We start from the raw sequence: 19200 nt of genomic DNA, 5'->3' as shown, positions 1-19200 counted from the left end.
TCAGCTGCCCTTGCACTAGTTCCATGAAAGCTCAGACCCACTACTCCAGTTGCTAACAACAGTACCCCTGTGTATAGCAGAAGATCCTGGGGTTCTTAGTCATGAAGTCTGAAGTTCAAAAACAGTTCAGTGTCCTTTGGAGACAGTGCTGAGGCAGATATTGATGAAATCGGGCAGTTTCCGCAGGTGAGGATGGGATATGAAAGGCAGAGAGTTCAGGAAGTGTTGGAATAGGTGAAAGATGAGGGAGCATCAGTGCTGAAGATGGGAGAACCAAAGAGAATATTTCAAGTGCTGAAGCAGAAGCAGATGTCAATGGGAGATAGCTTGTCTATTAAGATGCCAGTTCTGTAGCACCTGTTGATGGGACAGTTTCATCAGGCAGTGAAGTGTTTCATGTCTTAACCTTCTGTTAGGGTAAGGTAATGTTTTGTAGCATTCTATGTGAACTGAAGGAAAATAATTTGAAATAAACAGGCTGGAACCAATTGAATTCTCACTTGAAAAAATATACAGGCAACAAGCAAAATGTCCCTTTAAAAAAATCTGTTTAGTTTGTTGGTATTATTCCCCTTTTAAAAAAATCTTGTTAACACATCTGTTTTTATTTTCCTCTGAGCTCCATATTCAGCAGGACGTCCCAGAATGGACTTTCCCGTGTGCCTTTCTTTGTGCATATCTCTGGCTACTGAATCCCCTGCAGGGACACAAGGGGGAGATGACCGGATTTGCCCAGATGTGCTAATAAAAACCTGTTCAATCAGCATGTCAGGCGCAGAGTTACAACCATGATTGTGATGGTAGGAAAGTGGAAGGCAGACTGAACTATGTCACTTGGAACTGATTAAGGCAATTGTGTCTGATCTGGCGGTGAGAGGTAGCCACCTGCCTACCTTCCAGGATCATCACTCTGAGTGCGTGCGCACATAGAGGACTTAATAATGCCACTCACCAGCTTGTCTGGGAGGAATGGAGCCTTTTTTAATGGCCTCTGGTAGTAGACCTTGTCTTCTGGCTAATAGAAGGCTGGTAAATGTCAAACCCTGTGTGTATGTCAGATCCTGGGAAGGAACATTGCTTTACGATGGCTTCTGCCAAGATATGCTCAGTGAAGCAGTAGGTCAGCACTCCAGCCTTTCCCCTCCTGCCAGGGTCACAGCTATATCTATTAAGTGATCTCATCCCACTCAGGAATGTATTTCTGCATCAGAAAGTCTCCACCCAGTTGGGTGCAACTTACTGTATATTTTCCTGAGAGGCCCGGAACTGTAATCATAGGGTGGGTGCGGTTATTTTCTGGTCAAGATTGGGATGCATTGCCAGAGTTGTGTTTATGGGAGTCTAGCACAACATCAGCGCACATTAGTCAATACAGACAAGTGCAAAGTTCTTCACTCAGGAAGGAAAAGTCAAATGCATAGCTGCTAAATGGGGAATAATTGGCTAGGTGGTAGTACTGCTGGAAAGGATCTGCGGGTTATAGTGGAGCACAAACTGAAGATGAGTCAACAGTGTGATGCAGCTCCAAAAAAAAGGCTACTATCATTCTGGGGTTTATTAAGAGGAGTGTCATATGTAAGACGTGAGAGAGAATTGTCCTGCTCTACTTGACACTGGAGTACTGTGTCCAATTCTGGGTGCCACATCTTAGGAAAGATGTGGACAAATTGAAGAAAGATTGAAAAAACCTGGGCCTGTTTAGTCTTCAGAATAGAGGACCGAGGGGGGAACTGATAAGTCTTCAAATATGTTAAACGGTTTAACAGAGAAGATGGTTATCATTTTTTTTTTTCCATACACACTGAAGGTAAAACCAGAAGTAGTTGGCTGAATCTGCAGAAGAGGAGATTGAGAGGTTAGATATTAGGAAAAGCTTTTAACTGTAAGGTAATTGAGCTCTGGAATTAGGCTTCCAAGGGAGGTTATGAAATCCTCGTCATTGGAGGTGTTTAAGAACAGGCTGGACAAACACCTGTCAGGGATGGTGTTGGTGTGGCTCTGCTACAGTGCAGGGGGCTGGACCTGATGTTTTCTAGTGGTCTCTTCCAGTCCTACATTTCTATGATTCTATGCCTCTGTTTTCATAACACCCGCTTTTAAACATTCCAGCAAGCAGCAACAATGATGCTGGGGAAACGTAAGCCGTGTTGCAGGTAGAAACCAGATTCCTTACCCCAGACATAGAGAAACAAAATACAGGTTCTGACAACTAAGGTTTTGGAAGAGGGGGAGGGGGACGGGAGGGATTCACACTACCTGTCTTTCTAGTTCAAGGTGTCCTGGTTCTAGAGAACTGGTCTGTCAGTGACGTGTCTGTAATCAGCCATTTTGAATTAAGGTTCTGGTGCTCAGTTTGCTATCTCACATCAGGATGCAATTCCTCCACTCAAGATCATGTCAGTGAATAGGCTAAGTAACTGTGTAGTGAGCCAGAAGAAATCTGCTAAAGAGTTAGAAATTGTCAGAGATTTTCCATTACAGCGACTGTAGTGCACTGGAGTGCGACTGTATCTTCAGTGCACACTGGAGGAAGAACAGGGAACATTTAAAACAGTCCAGAATCACTGGAAAACAATAAAATAAAACACACGACTGGTCTGTAAAGTAAGATATATGGTATTAATGAGTTATGAGAGAAACTCTGTAGTATTAATTTGAGGCATTGTGTAGTTCGTTCTTATTACTATTAGTAGAAGCATTAAAGTAGCACAGAGTCCCTATTATGTTAGCCAACTGTACAAACACATAGTAAGAGACAATCCGTGTCCCAAAGAGCTTACAGTCTTAAGAGGCAAGACTGACAAAACATGGGAGGGGAAACAGAGGCATAGGGAGGTGAAGGATCTTATCCAAGATCTCACAGCGGATCATTTCCATAGCCAGGAAAAAACCCTCAGGTCTCCTGAGCAATTTACTATATGGACTTCAGTGGTGTTACACCTGTATGATGGAAGATTTGGGCCCAATGTGTGTGAGAGCTGATTCCTTGAGAGATCGGTCATAGGTTTGCCACCATTCAGGGTGTGGGGACAGATGATGGGAGCCCTGTATCTTCAGTTTGTTTTTCAATAAATAAATAAAAGCAAGGGAGAGGAAATCAGAAATCACTTCATCCATGAATCCTGTGACACTGCCCTTGCCTTGGGAGATGTTTCTGGTCAAGAGGAAGAATAGACAGCTCTCTGAAGCCATTATTTAGCTCCACTTGTTTCAGTCACTGCTCATCTCTCTTATTCTCCATGTCAAAAACCTCCACTCCCTGTCGCCCCCCCCCCCCAAATCAGAGATACAGACTTCAGTGCTGAGCCTTGAAGCCGCATATCAAGCCAAATCCATGTCAATCCAAAGGGACAAAACCCACATCAGCTGACTTACTCCAGCTGTCTAAAATGTTGAGAAAAGAGAGATCCTTTCTAGTCCTTATCACACAGGCGCCTAACTCATTCTTTCCCAGACAGTGAATTTGATTTTAGTGGAGGACTCTCTGTTATGACTCAGGCATGCTTAAAAACTATGGCTTGGTTTTCAGCTTCCTTCTGCCTTAAAAGGTGTTGCTGCTCCTGGTATTTTGTCAATGTAAGTTTTTTTTTTTCTTTTAAAGACTTTTAAAAACTGTCAGACAGCTATATCTGCTCAAGAAACACTTGGTGTCAACTTCACTCATTCTCAGTTTAAAAATAAAGCAACCTTTATGGAAAGTATTACTGATTCTCCTCAGGGCCAGGTAGCTTTATGTGCCAGTGAAATGTCAGACAGAAACATTCCTTCATCTAGCAAGGATCTCCGTTGTCTTGCCTGATTTCCTTTATGCTAGATTTGGGGCCCATCTGGAAATTACTGGCATTCAGCATCTGGAGCTACTAGCTATAAATGTGAGTTAAAGTATGGTAAACCAATCTGAGTGGTGGTGACAGACTGACTATGTCCTGAACAAACCTTATGGAATTAAGGTAAAGTTTGCTGAATTCAGTTAAACCTTATCGCGTTAAGATTAATACCTTTTGGGTAGATAGTATTAAAACACGATTGTGTATGTGTTATTGTGGCATTGTGTGTACCTTTTCTGCTAGGGAAGGGGGATACTAATGTATTTCCTCTGTTGTCAATCCTTTGAAGCCATTCCCCTGGAGAAGTATACATATATTAGTTCAAACTGGAGTCTCTAGGAACCATTGGACAACGAAAGGGTTTTTGGATAAATAGCCTGGTTTTAAATTGTCTCAGAGCCTTCCTCCTGATCCAGCAAATGGACAGGACTACTGGGTAGGGTTGGAAGGTCTGGGTGCTTGTTCTGAGCTGAAACTGTGATAAACTGGTAACCCCCTGGGTTGGGGGTTTGAAGGACTGTTCCTGATGGAATCCATCGTAGCACTGGGGGTTAACACTGCTAATTTTATTAGCATGCAGGTAGGTTCTTTTATTGTTTTTAATGTTTTCTCTGTCATGCTTTTTACCCTAAGAATAAAGTAGTCTTGCATCGGAAGTGCTGTTGTACTGTTATAACTGTAGAAGTTATAGCTGTTAGGCATCTCTAAGGCCAAAACAAGAAGGTTCTGTTTGGGCAGCCTGTCTCTACTGGGGATAACATAGTGTAGTCAAGGAACTGTACAGCTTGGAAATACTCTTGTCAGAAGGGGGAGGGAGCAGGACTCCATCAAAGAGGGGCAACAACTGGGATCTGGAAGCCTGAGTGTAGGTGCCCTGGCTGATCCCTGAGGGGAAATAAAGGTCTAGTTACCCTGAACTGTGACAGTGGTTTGCAAGCCAACCATCTTTCAAATGAGATATTAAACCAAGATTCTGACTGCTGGTGGTGAGTGAAGATGCTGTGGTACTTTCCCAGGAGTTGTCATGTTAACTCTGACGATCTGGGAAAATTACTGCTAGGATGATTGGATTGTGCTTAACTAAATCCCTTTGCATTTCTATTTGGATAGAGCACACTTCTTTGCTATGGCCACATCTGCGCTGGCAACACAGTATTCACCACCTGTGGTAGCAATGGTGGAAGCTGTAGTGTAGGAAGCAGAGCTTGGGTACTGTTAGTGAGTCCTGTCTATGCTACAGCTTCTGTTGTTGCTACCATAGGTGGAACTGTTGGTGAGTTATGTATCTGATTTTTGCCAGGGTAGAGGCAGCCTTCCTTCCTTAAACTGTGGTGCAGGGTTGCTGTACAATAGCTGTCATGTTCCATACAGAGGATGTCTATATTTTGCTAAGGGATGAACTGATTACAGTAGAACCTTTTCTCCACTTCACAAGCTTAATCCACTGAGGTTTATAAAACCCTTTGAGCAACTCAGATGAGAAGTCTTAGAAAAACTTCAAATTATTACTGTTTTGGCCATGATCATTCTCTTCATGGAGCATATTTGCACAATTGAGTTTCTCTTGTTGGGTTTCCTACGTATTATTCACTGGGACCAATAGCAGCTTGCATCTTGGAAGGATGGCAAACCTCAGTTACTACTTCTATAATTCTGGGGTGTGAGATCTGTCTGGAGTTGCTGCCGCTCCCCTACTCGTCCCAACATCACATTTCCACAGCAGTTTTCTTATTTTATGTACAAATTTGCGTAGACAAGAAGGTCTTTCCTTGTCTGATAATGAGCGGGAAAGCAACCAGGGAAGTCCTCCCCTCCATCTGGTCACTCTAGGGTGACTTTTACAGTATGAATTTTGCTCTCAGTAATTTATTTTGATACCAAGCTTTTATTGAGGTTTTAAGTATGTGGATAGGAACAAAGATGAGGGGTTGGGGGCTGTGGGGTAGGGTTCTAGGCAGTACTTAATTTGTGCCATGGCTTGCCAGGGCTGAACCCTGGCACCACTAGGTTTGGCAGTACATAACCCCAACAGCTCAGGGCTTGTGGCATCAGTCATAAAAGTAAAGAAACTGTTCGAATCGCAGTTCGTCTTTCATTACAGATTAAGCACTGGTGATAGGGTTCTAAAAGTGACTGGACTGAAAAGAAATCACCTCTCTCTTGCACTTCCTGCATTCTTAAAGTGTCTTCTGAGTCATCATCTGTTTAGTTTACTGATAGATGTGTTGGTTGTTTGTTTTTTCAGTGGCAGCACTGAAAGTCCGTTATTGCTGTGGGAGATCAAGGCTCCATTCTGGTCCATCTTGTGTGTCATCAGCAAAACTGCCAGCCACGGTAAGTTTCTGCACTTAGAATCCTTTTTGGTGAGGCCGCGTGACCCAGAAAGTGTCTTTGTGAAAACTACCTCTTGGTTATTCCACATTTATGCTCCATTAATTGATTTTCTACATGAGAAATTGTTCAGTTTGCCAGTCCCAAACCCAATGGCTATATATATATATTTTTTTCCTGAATGTGAGTGCTGGAAGCTCAGCATACCTGGAATGGTCAAGTGACATTGTCTTCTGACCATAACCACACTTTAAATTGAGGCCAATTCAGTGTGTGAATATTTTATCCTTCTCTTGCTAGCAAAATCCAGCATCAGATATATCTTTCATCTTGAGTCATGGCATTTATCCTTTGCATCGAGATGCATTTCATTTGAATCAAATGATTCAAATGAAATGAAGGAGAAGGAAACATTGGTGGGGAGACTGGGGATCAGAACCCTGTAGTGAGAGATGATTCCTTTAGATGCTTTGAAAGTGGACTGGACCAAGCACTCTGGAATATAGTATAGGGTAACAGTCCAGCACTAGCAGTTGAGCAGATTAGATGCTTTGATAGGCCTTTTGCATCTGTAATTTGTGTGGTTCTATTAATGCTTTTGAAACTGATGGCTGGGATTGTCAAAGGGGCTTAAGGGTGTTAGGTGGTTCAGTGTGGGTTGGGTGCCTAATTCACTCCTTCAGGCCCTTTTGAAAATCCGAGCTAAAAATACTCTGAAGAAAACATTTACCCCTTCCAATCTCAGTACAAACTTTCCATTGACTTTTCTGTGAATCTTCTGCTTTCCTTCATCAATAATTCAACAGAACATGTTCACTTGATCGTGGAGTTTGAATACATTTTTAAACTAGGGTGAAATAAGTATTTGCAACAGTGCTCCTCTTTTCCGTGAAATAAGATGCCTGCGTCTGATCTGTCATTCCAATCTGGAGAGCTTAATGTATCTGTGGGTGTGTGTGTGTGTGTATATGTTGGGCACATATGGAGAGAGTAGTGGTGCTGGAGTCCTGGAATGAGTCTTGTTTTAAGGAGGACCTGAGAGCCCCACAGAATGAGATGGAATTTTTAATGGTGCTGAGGGAATTTTAATCTAATCTGAATTTCAGTGGGATTTGGGTGCTGAGCCTGCATTGTCCTTGTTGGGTCAGGGCCAAGAGAAGCAAACAATCTGTGTTCAGACTGCTGTTCAGCTTTCCTTATGTAAATATAATACAACGGACGAGAATGGGAGAATGAACAAGTTGGACTGTTAAAAAGCCAAGAAACTTCAGTTAAAAGGATTTGACATAAGAGCACGGATGCAGTATGTCTTCCTAGCCTTTGTTGGTATTGCGAATACATAAATAATATATGAATTGGGAAATAACAGAAGATAACCCTTGCAAGCTGCTATCATATCCTGCAAAGAGTGAGCAAGCTTGCAGATTACATGACAGATGATGGTGCTGTACCTGCCACAAAGGCAGCATTGAGCAAAAGTGATTACTTTAATTAAAAATAATTAAAACAGCGGCTCAAAGTCAAAGAAAACTCAGCTACCCAGCTTGAAGGCTGGGTCCAAATGCCACATGCAGAACGCTAAGCCGTATATTTGAAGCTTTAGGAACGCTGATCAAGGCGATGGCTGCACGTTGTATCAGTGCTGTTCTTCCCAGTCAGCATTACTGGGATTTCTGAGCTCTTTGGATACTGTGGTTCCTTTTCTTTTGCAAGCTGGAATGTAGATATCACTTGAAAAATAGGAATGGTGGAATGTAGGAGTCTGTACAGTGTGCAGCACTTGGAGCCAGCTAGCTGGGCATTGCATTTCCTTTGATTTCGTATTGAACGTAAGTAATTGCTTTATTCACAGAAAGTGTAAAAAGGAGGCTCATTCTGTGTGAATGATGAAATACGCTTCTGAGATCCTCTGCTATGTATAGAATCTGAGTTCACTCTGCCTTTTCAGGAGACAGCGGCATCTTGTCATGGATGTTTCCTTTTGTTTCTCCCCATTACTTTCACAGACTGAAGCCTTTGCCTGCAGAGAATTCACTTTATAAGCAGACTTCAGTGTAGATTATGAGCTTAGGCCAGGTGCGCCCCAAGAGGAGACACCAAGGGTATGAGTGAGACCGATCCTCTGTTAACTGATAGACCACATCACCTGGGGCAGAGGCTTCCTGACTTTTATGTGGCCAGTTCCTTGGCTCATTTTAATCAGTGTCACGTCACAGGCTTCAGTTTACACAATCTGAGGATCTGGCCCATAACATTTAGCTGCACAGCACTATTTCAAAGAGCATTCAGATTAGATTCTGAGGGTTTTTATTTACAAATAGCCGGAAATGTCAGGGATTAGCACTGTAAACCAGCTGATGGTTTTCACTCCCTGCAAACTAAAATCCTATAGCTTTTTTTTGACATTGACCTGTATGATTTCTCATGTGGACTGCAACATCAATCCCACATATTCATCTTTGATCTTAAATCTCTCTTCTGAGACTGTATTCAGAATCCCTTCCTCCTTTGGTCCTTAGATGCACCAGGATTGTTTAGGGATTGGGAGACCCTGCTGTTGTCACCAAAGGCATCTCCGTGTGCATCTGTCAAAACTAACTTGGGACAAAGTGTGGCTTTGTGGGAGGTGAACATCAAAGCCTTGTCTACTTTACAGTATTTCACTTTTGCACCCCCCTAGTAGGCCTGTAACACACCACCCAAAGTCACTTCCCACCTGGGGAGAGTTCCTCTGGGCAGTTTTCACATACTCCTTAGATGCTTTTGGGAGTAGTGGGTGCTGTACGGGGTTTTCTGCTCTGTGTCCCTGTCAGGTTCCCTGATTGTTCCTTTGAGCTCATTCCATTTCTGTTTTTCTCATTTATTGCCCCACAAATTCTTTTGTGGCCTTGGTTTAACGGTTCCTCCCCCTTTGTTGAGGGTGTGGGCCTATAGTTCTCGGTGGGCCCAAGCCCAACTGCCCCAGTACCCACAATAGATAACCACCATGCAGAGGTATTCACAACTTCATTGGGATTGCACTTGCTCTGAGCAAGGCTCACTCGTGCAGCAATCTGCGCTTGTGCAGTGCTAAAGTAGACAGCAGGCATTGCTGTCTCAGCTGTCCCACTGCATTTGGTCTTTTCGCTAATGTAGTGCACTGGTCATTCTTCCATGGTTGACTTCCTCTACTCTGCAGTCCTGGTAGAAAATCTTCTAAATTCTCCACACAAGTACAAACTGGGCTGCATGCATGCAGTGGTTAGAGTCCTAGCCAGCACTCAGAAGACCCATTTTCAGTTCCCTGCTGTGTCCACATACTTCCTATGTGACCTTGATAGTCATGTAGCCTTAGTGTGCCTCAGTACCCCATATGCTAAAAGCATCACCTCTGCCGTGGCTTTCTGCGTTAGCAAACATTGAACCTCCATACATCCGCTGTCATATAGGCACAACACAAGAATTTAAAGATTGTGAAGACTACCCAGAACTTCCCATCTGATAGGTTATGGATAACATATCCCAGCAACTCCTGGAATTGTGAAAACCACTATGGACCACACATGACCAACTCGTGTCTCTGTATCTGGCATGGGAATGGCAAAGTGTCAGACCTCGTCTATTGCTCCAAACAAGCACGTTATTACTGACCCAACAAGCCATCCTCCTGGTTTCAACCTGCTATGCAGACTTTGGACCACGTTGTACTGCATCCAAACAAACCATGGAAGATGCATCTATTTGATGCACAAGTGGAAAATCAAAGACGCCCCTTTGTGCGACTGAGGTGAGAACATCCAAACCATTGAACACATGACACCATATTTGGGACACTGTGTTAAGGCTGATTCCCCACTCTGGCACTTCGAATGCAGAAGATGGAGGCCTGCAAGGATTTAAAAAATTAATACTGGCCATTGCAGGCTTGTATTAAACTCCCAAGGTTACAGCTTTTCTCTGACTTTGACTTGGTAAATACTGCCACCACCCAAATGCAAAACCCCTTTTGGAACCCAGGAAGGAGACACTTGGGAATTCCTTCCTGTGGGGTACCCTCAAGCCCTTTCACTCCTCCCCCTGGGAAGAGCAGAGAAAGAAAATAAAGGCAATTAGCTGTTGCCGACAGCTAATTAAACAACAAGTTCACAAACTTCTTAGGACACCAAAAACCCAGTCCTGTTCTTAAAAAAGGGTACTTCTTATTAAAAACAAAAAAGAAAGAAAATACATCTGGAACTTAGACTTTTGCTAGATTTTAAAAGAGCAATTCCAAAAATTAAGCACCCAAACTAGCTTTCTTGGGGGTTCAGCTTAAAGGTTACAAGCAAACGAAATCATTGGGAGTTAGCACAGAGGAGTCCACTAGCATAAGAAATAAACAGAAATAAACCTAATCATGTCTAGCTAAACATTCCTGATCTACTTACACATTTGGGAGTTCTGAATAAGTAGTTCTAGATATGATCTGATGATTTATGATAATACCTGGCTTAAAGGTTCACGGAGAGAGAAGTTTTTTCTCCATTTAAAAAAGTTCTAGCCTTCCCATTGTCTCTTTTGGTCAGGTGCCCACTCCTTTCCTTTTACCTGTGACCTTGTTAACCCTTTACAGGTAAAAAAAAAAAAAAAAAAAAAAAAATAGAGAACAGCTCCTAACAGGGGTTTTATAGCTAGCTAACTGGCTGGCTGGGTGTCCATAAAAAGAAGCTTCCCCCCCTCATTTATCACATATGGATTCAAAAGTGATTGGATGATCTCCAGTGTCACAGAGGAGGCCTTGAAATGGCGTATGGACCTGCAGCTACAGTGATGCAACATTGCTGTGCAGATGCCATACGTGTGTGTGTGAGAGAGAGTACTCCATTTGTAAAATGGTATAATAGCAGGTCATTATTCTCACAAGTGTGTATTAAAGATTTTAAGGCACTTGAATGCTATGATAATGGGTGCCATATAAATACCATAGGTAGGTTGAGTGCATTTCTTCACAAGCATCTATTTCTGTACAATTGCTGTGCGTCAGTGCTGGTTTCCAAAGCTGCTTTTGGATCATAATTAGAAGAAGCCTTCATATGGGCATGCCTCAGGCTGGCCTCCATGAGGGTGCCTGCCCAGATCTGGGGCAATGAGAAAACTGATACCCTAGATCTGTATTACTTGGTCAGGGTCTAGTAATGGACAATGATGACCTAGTGTGATTTTCTTGATTTCTTTGTTTTTTGCCGTCATGCTTATGTATTGCTGCAGGTGTGCGTATTTTGTGTTGGCTTTCAGCATGCGTCTCTCTTGTCAAGACATTATTAGGAAGAAATTCACTAACTTGCTGACCCCATTAAAATCTATTCGGTGCCCAATCACTTCACTGCCGAATAACCTTCTTCAAAACAGTCACTTGCCCCAGGTGGGTGGGTGAGTAGAGTTGAGCCAGGGTGATCAATATAAAATTCTCTCTCAGCCCTAAGAAAAGTGATGCATTTTCTCTTTCCTTCATGATTGCTCAGTCGCTTCAGCAGCCCGCAGTGAAGTGATATATAGCCCTGGAGTGGTAACGTTAGCTCAGCATTCTCTATCCCCGCTAAATAGAGGACCTACACTTTCCTTTGTCTTTCTCTTGCTCCAAATGTATTTAACAAACCTTCTCTTATTGCCTTTTAAGTCTCTTGGTAGGTGCAACTCAGTTTGTTCCTTAGTCTTTCTGATTTTATCCCTATATTCTTGTGCTGCTCTTTTGTACTCTTCCTTATCAATCTGTCCATGTTTCCACTTTTTGTTTGATTCCTTTTTGATTTTCGGGTAATTTCAAGAGATCCCAGTGGAGCCATACTATTCTTCCTACCTTTTCGTTGCATTGGGAGAGTTGGCAGTTGAGCTTTTAGTGTTGTCACCTTGAAAAAACTGCCAGCACTCACTGACTCCTTTTTCCCTTAGATATTTTCCCCCATGGGACTTTAACAAATTCAGAACAGGTAGGTAAAGTCTGAATTTTTTTTAAAACTATTGTCCTTATTCTGCTGGCCTCACCCCTTCCTTTCCTTAGACTCATGAAATATATCATTTCATGGTCCAAATTGCCTTCCCCTTCAGATTTGCAACGAATTCCTCCCTGTTGGTCAGCAGCAAGCTCACCCCTCCCCCCACCCGCCATCTCCCCCTCACTGGTTACTTCCTCCAGTTTCGGAAATAAGAAGTTGTCCCCAATACATTCCAAGAACTTACTGGAATTTTTTTTCCATATTAGTTTATTTATGTTGTATCATAGTGGGGGGAACCTGCGAGCAAACAAATGGAGGGAAAGGCACCCAAGTCAAATGTAATTAATTTGGTTCTGTAATGGATAGAATAGTGCAAGCAACTCTTCTGCCATTACTCAACTCTTCGCTGCGGTTGGGTGATTGGGCTGGGAGGTTCAGATTTCAAGTATGTTCTCTGGGATTTGGCAAGTGAACAGGTCAGCTGCATTATGCAGGGGACCAGGCCGATTGAAGAAATGTACTTGGCTCCACGTTGCAAAGAAAAAAAGTCTCACTTTGGATTTCAGCCCAGGGAGACCTGTATGACTGATCACCCCTCCCTCGGTGTCAGCAGCTGTTGTTGTCGGGGAGAAACGTGACTTACGTCTATGCTATGGGTGAGATTGTGTGCATTTTGGTGGCATTCCAGGAGAAAACATGTTTTGTCTGTTCCACAAACAAAGAAATGGAGGCAGAGGGAGAAGGAATGAACCACGAAGAGTGATGTGTTCCCCTTTGCAGTTTAGTCTTAGTAGCTTTGTTGTTGGTTTGGGGAACATAATAAGGAGAATGATTGAAAGGTTCATATGTATAGAAATGTAGAAGCTGGCAGATTGGATCAGACTCATGGTCCATCCAGTCCAGTGGTTTTTGTCTCTGACAGTAGCCATTATCAGCTGCTTCAGAGCAGGAAGGTGCAAGAAACCCTGAGGTTATAGAATAATTTGCCCACAAGGAATCTTTCTTCCTATTGAATGTTTCTGAAAGGTTTTTAAAAACTGAACAGTGAAGCTCTGTAGAGATTCAGTGGTCAGATTAATCACATTACTCTTTCAAACGGTTTAGTCAAAGCTTTGCCTTGTTAGAGGCAAAAATCTGGATTATTCTTAGCTTTTTACTAACCCCAACACACTTCCCTTCTGGGAGGTGAGTGGGACCGTGAGGCAGGAAGGGCGGAATAGAAATGGGTTCAGTAAACCAGTTGGGAGATTATCAGCACATAAATCTTAGACGACAGCCCCATGTGCAGCAGATTTTGTGTGTCCTCATTGGCTTTCCAAAGAGGGGAAGCTTTGAGTGCAGAGAGGCTTTCTGAGGTGCTAAAATGGTTAGAGTAAACTTCTGCTTGCTGCTGAGATCAGAGCAGGGGCTGAACTCCCTCCTTGCTTTGGTTCGCGTGCTGCCTCCATTTGCACCTGTTCAGTTCTTTCCGTGAATGTCCGGGTGTATCCCGGTGAGTGTTTGCTCTGTCTTTGTGTGATGCGGGGGCTAACCATGCCTTGCTGGGGGATCCACAAGGGCACATCGTATTGTAGGATGCAGGCGGTTAAAGGACTGATGCCGGAAAGATGTTTATTATTTGTAGTGTAATAATGAACAGAGGTCATAGCCGAGGTCCCCATTGTGCTAAGCACTCAACATACACCTAATAAGGGACAGTCTCTGTCCTAAACGGACAAAGTGTGGGAGGGGAAATTGAGGCACGGAGAGGTCAGGTGACTTGCCCAAGATCACACATTAGGATAGTGGCAGAGTGGGGAATGGACTCTGATTCTTTTGAGTCCCCGCCCAGTGGACTATCTGCCAGGCCACATTTCCTACCTTTTAAAATATACTTTAGGTTTTCTGAGAACTAGCATGTCAAGAAGTTGCCCTCTGACCCAGAGAGAACAAGGAGGACTCCCATAGCCTTCCTACTCACTGTGTGCACACAGCTTTAGTTATCATTACTAGAAATTGCATATGCATATTGGGCTTAATCTAAAGCCCTCTGAAGTCAATAGAGAGACTCCCATTCATTCCAATGGGCTTTGGAACGGGCTTATAGAAGGGAGAATGAACCCTTTAGAATTAATCCAGAATTAAACACCCAGTGCTGATGGCCCTGCGCAGAATTCTCCTGACATTTTGTTTGCCAAAATCTTGCCACTCGCTCCAGATCGGATTCTTTGCTCGATACTTATTAAAATTTCTCCTGCCTGGAAATGGGAACTGCAGAAGCTTTGATAAATGGGTTTGATAGGTTTTTATTGTTTCACTGGAGCCTCTGAAACTACTGCTGCATCCTTTGAAATGCTGTGTGTAGCTTCTTAGAGCAACACCCCCTGCAAATCTCATCTCTAAGCAAACTTAATAAATACATAACATCCCTGCACTCACAAATATTCTTTCTGTTCTGTTGTCAGCTAACAAGTTCACAGATTTTAATGCTCGGTAGTACAATTTAGACGACCTCTGGCATAACATGGGCCACAGAACTTCACCCAGCTATTCCTGAGTCAAGCCCACTACTTCTGGCTGAGCTAGAGTGCATTATTTAGACAGACGTCCTGTCTTTCTTTAAAGATTCCAAGTGATGGAGAATCTCCTTCAACCCCAGGAAAGTTGTTCCAATGGTTGATTACCCCTTGCTGTTAAAAATGCGTGCCTTTGTTTCTTGTCTGAATTTATCTATTTTAGCTTCGAGCCATTGGATTGTGTTACGCCCTTGCTTTCTGATATCAGAAAGCTTTTTAACCTAGCAGACTTCTCCCCATTTAGTATTTATGAGTTAGCAGAGCACACAAAACTACTACTATGCCTGTGGCCAAGATCTTTGAATGTGACTAGTGATTTTAGGGGCCCGGCTTGAGACACCTTGAAGGGACCTGGCTTTCACAGAATTCTGCCCTCTGAAAATCAGGCCCCTTTATGGTGTATTAAGCTGGCCATCCAAAATTAATAATGCCAGCTGAAAATCTTTCCCTCCACCCCGAGAAGATGCTGACGCACTGTACCAACAGTAATTATACAAAGAGTAGTGTATATAGTTCATAATTAATGACCTCCTCTCACAGAGTTCCTCTGGTTTGTGTGAAGAAGTGAAACTGCTGGTAAGCTTCTAGCCCCCACAGGGTCTCTGGATTCTTTGAAGGTTTCCTCATCCTTCGGAAAACCCCTCGCGTGATATGTTTGACTTCTTGCCAGTGATGTCAGTCTGTCAGTCATCCACATTCATAAGACCTTTGCATAATGAAGGTTTTAAGGAATTCTCTCACTGTTGGTCTAGTAGCAGTGCAGGCTCATCAGTGCTAGGGAGTGAGGAGAGGCACTTGTGATTTGGGCTGTGGCCTGGGATGACAGAGATCTGGGTTCAATTCCTAGCTTTGTCACAAGCTTCCTGTGTGACCTTGAGCAAGTCATTTAATCTCTCGGTGCCTGTCTGTAAAGTGTGGATAGTGATACCTCTCTTCTTGTCTATTTAGGTAAGATCTCAGAGACTGTCCCTTACTATGTGTATGTACAGAACCTAGCACAATGGGGTCCTGGTCCTGGTTGGAATCTCTAGGCCTGCGTTTCTCAAATGCGGCCACCAGGGCTTTTCTTGTGGCCACAGCCTCCTGGACTGTAATGGGGGGGGAGGAGAGCAAAGTAGTGGACCCTTCCCTTCCCTAGTGCTCCTGGATACACCGCCTTGGTGTTGGTTGCTAGGGCTGCCAGCAGGGGTCCCCCCCTTTCCTTCCTCCCCCCCAATCTCTCGAGATACCTGAGACACAAGGCTGGAGAAGCAGACAGCCAGTGAGTTCCCCACCTTTCCAGGAGTGGTTTGGAATTCAGCTCTGGGGTTGCAGGGGGGTAGGCTCTGGCTGCAGGACTTTGGGCTCCAGGCCTGGGCTCCTGGCTGTGCAGCTTTGGGCTATGTCTCTGGCCACGGGGCTTCAGGCTGCAGACCCCTGCTGCCTTCCTCGGCCCTCATCCCTCCCCTCCCATCCAGGGCTTAATTTGTCCCCAGGCTTGCCAGGGCTGAGTAAGTCTGCTGTGAAAAGTGATATAGTACTTGCATGTTGGTTAATAGCACTTTTCACAACAGGCTTATTAGCTAGCAGTAATAAAAATTACAGTGATTTGGACGTGTCTGTGCAATTTATTTTTCCTCTAAAGCTAATTAAGTATTTAGGGAAAAGTGTGAGAGCGGCCACCAGCAAGAGTTGGTGGCTGCACCCTGAGGCCACCAAAATTTTGTCCTGAGAACTCCTGCCCTAGGCTCTGTTGTAAGACTAATAACACTGGGTATGCTAGTACTGATTGGCTGCTGACATATACCAATAATACAAATAAAAACACTGGTTACCTGTCAACCAGCACTCGTGCTAGATGGCTGCCTATCCAACCAATACTGTCTGATTGTTTCCTTGTGCTATCCCTGCCTCTTATATCCATCTGTTGTTCTCTGTTTTAGCCTTAGATTGGAAGCTCTTTGAGGCAGAAACTGTTCTTGTTGTCCTGTACTTATACAGAGCCTAGCACAATGGGGTCCTGGTTTGTGACTGGGGCTGCTAGGCACAGCCACAATACAAATAATAGACCAACAATGAGAGACATTTTAAAAATTATTAGTGTCATGCACCTTAACTATTGAAAAAACAATGTGGATGAGCTGCCTCAAGATTTCAACTCAAAACACGTAGCTAGAAAACAAATTGCTCTTTTCTTCTCCCTCTATTAAAGCTCTAATCCAGGGCTAAATGCTTTTGCCAAATTGCTTTTACAGGAGTTTAACTTCCATGCTCATAATTTCATTCAGATTAATTAAAAAAAACCCCTCCCAGTTACAGTTTGACTGAGGAAGATTTTTATCAGATCTGTTTTAACAAAGGCACAGATCTTTACATTTAATCTTATTTACTTAGCTTTAATAAAAATGGCACCCATCCGTATGCTCTGTGCACCCTGGGTATCATTTAAAATATGTCCAAACTGCAGCAATTAAACTCACCTACCGCAAACCCACCTGATCTTGAATAATTCTCCACCTCTGTAATTACAGTTCCCTTCACCTCACTCATTATCAAAGGTGTGGGGGGGTGGGAGGGAGAGGGAAGGATGAATATCTGCTTTAAATGTCTAGTTTTTCTGCTGTATGAAGCGCCTCGTGTGTAGCATAGCCAAGCTGACATTCCTGTTGCTTTCGTTGCACTGACCCCTTTCAAACTTTGCTGTAGCCCCTCAGAAAAGCGTGACTAGATTTTTTTTGAAGTATTTATTTATTTTACAATTATTTATTTTAATTTTTTTACAATGAGGAAAGTTGGGAGTTTCTGTTGCTCTCTCCCATCATTTATTTTGAGCCAGACACTAAGCATGGAAAGTTGTGGCTGAAAAGGCGAATGTTTGAAACAGGGTTTCTATAGTAGAAACTGGTTTCCAGTCTTACTATGGAGTTGGTGCTCCTAGGGTCCCTGTGAGGGTGGTCTCAGAGCATTAAGGAATTACCTTCAAATCCTGCTCTTAGTGGCTTCCATTGTGGGGTGAAAGAATGGCTGATGGCTGGTTTCTAAGGAGTTCAAAGGTTAGCACTAATAGCAGCATATTGAAGCTGTGTGAGGGCCAACAAATGTCCTCTTATCAGAGGTGCCCTGATTGTACTCCATTATTATTATATTTTGGCAACACATGGGGGGGGCATGTCATGGATCAGGGCCCCACTGTGCTAGGTGCTGTACCAGTACAGAACAAAAAGACAGTCTCTGCCCCAAAGAGCTTACAGTCTAATCAGGCCAGATTCACTGCTGGCGTAAGTAGGTACAGTTATTACTGCAAACAGTTGCACATGCTTACTTCAGCTGAGGATCTGGCCCATCAAGTTGTATATTATTCAGATTTATTTTGTACTGTTTTTTTTTTTAAACTTCACACTATGTTGAATTAGTAAATTGATACTTGTGCCCTTTTTCTTCCTCTTTGAGTGAGGCTGTGTTCTAGGAGTTCTGTCCACGCACTGGGAGCCAGGAGATGGTTCTGCCAACATGAATTGACAAACTCTGATTTTTGGAGCAGCAAAATTGATGAGAATCTTGTTAATAGCACTTCGTTGCAGTTTTTCAAAGCTATGACCAGCAGCAGAAGCACTGAAGCTGCCAAGCTGTAGACTCAAAAAGACAGCCCAGCATCTATCTGCATTCGGCCTCTATTTGGAAATTTTTCTTTACGGCTGTAAAGGCTAACTCTTAATTTAACTGGACGTATACGTTTAGCAGAAATCGGGCTAGGCTCCACCCTCACCAATGAAAGTTTTCATTCATGCTGGATGAATAGGCAAGTGAATTTTCAAGACCTAGTTCTACCTTTTGAGCTCCACACAGTTCTCTGAAGATGTCCACGCGGTGTGCAGAGGTGGTCAAAAAGCAACAGGATGTTAGGAATCATTAAAAAGGGGATAGAGAATAAGACTGAGAATATATTATTGCCCTTATATAAATCCATGGTATGCTCCATCTTGAATACTGTGTACAGATGTGGTCTCCTCACCTCAAAAAAGATATTCTAGCACTAGAAAGGTCCAGAAAAGGGCAACTAAAATGATTAAGAGTTTGGAGAGGGTCCCATATGAGGGAAAGATTAAAGAGGCTAGGTCTCTTCAGCTTGGAAAAGAGGAGACTAAGGGGGGATATGACAAAGTTATATAAAATCATGGGTGATGTTGAGAGAGTGGATAAGGAAAAGTTTTTTTACTTATTCCCATAATACAAGAACTAGGGGCCACCAAATGAAATTAATAGGCAGCAGGTTTAAAACAAATAAAAGGAAGTGCTTCTTCATGCAGCGCACAGTCAACTTGTGGAACTCCTTACTTGAGGAGGTTGTGAAGGCTGGGACTATAACAGTATTTAAAAGAGAACTGGATAAATTCATGGAGATTAAGTACATTAATGGCTATTAGCCAGGATGGGTAAAGAATGGTGTCCTAGCCTCTGTTCGTCAGAGGATGGAGATGGATGGCAGGAGAGAGATCATTGATCATTGCCTGTTACGTTCACTCCCTCTGGGGCACCTGGGATTGGCCACTGTCAGTA

General features: G+C 43.2%; 1 protein-coding gene across 2 annotated transcripts in view; it reads left to right on the top strand.

Annotated features, from left to right (window-relative positions):
• TSPAN4 (tetraspanin 4) overlaps nucleotides 1-19200 on the top strand; it is a 692791-nt gene that overhangs the window by 131379 nt on the left and 542212 nt on the right. For both annotated transcript variants that reach the window (XM_030560655.1, XM_030560658.1), the window contains one exon: nucleotides 6073-6161. In XM_030560655.1, the coding sequence (XP_030416515.1) occupies nucleotides 6073-6161 (89 nt within the window). The remainder of the gene's footprint in view (nucleotides 1-6072; nucleotides 6162-19200) is intronic.

Source organism: Gopherus evgoodei, chromosome 4, assembly GCF_007399415.2.
Source record: "Gopherus evgoodei ecotype Sinaloan lineage chromosome 4, rGopEvg1_v1.p, whole genome shotgun sequence".
Classification (NCBI taxonomy): domain Eukaryota; kingdom Metazoa; phylum Chordata; order Testudines; family Testudinidae; genus Gopherus; species Gopherus evgoodei.
This window is presented reverse-complemented; position numbering and strand designations above follow the sequence as displayed.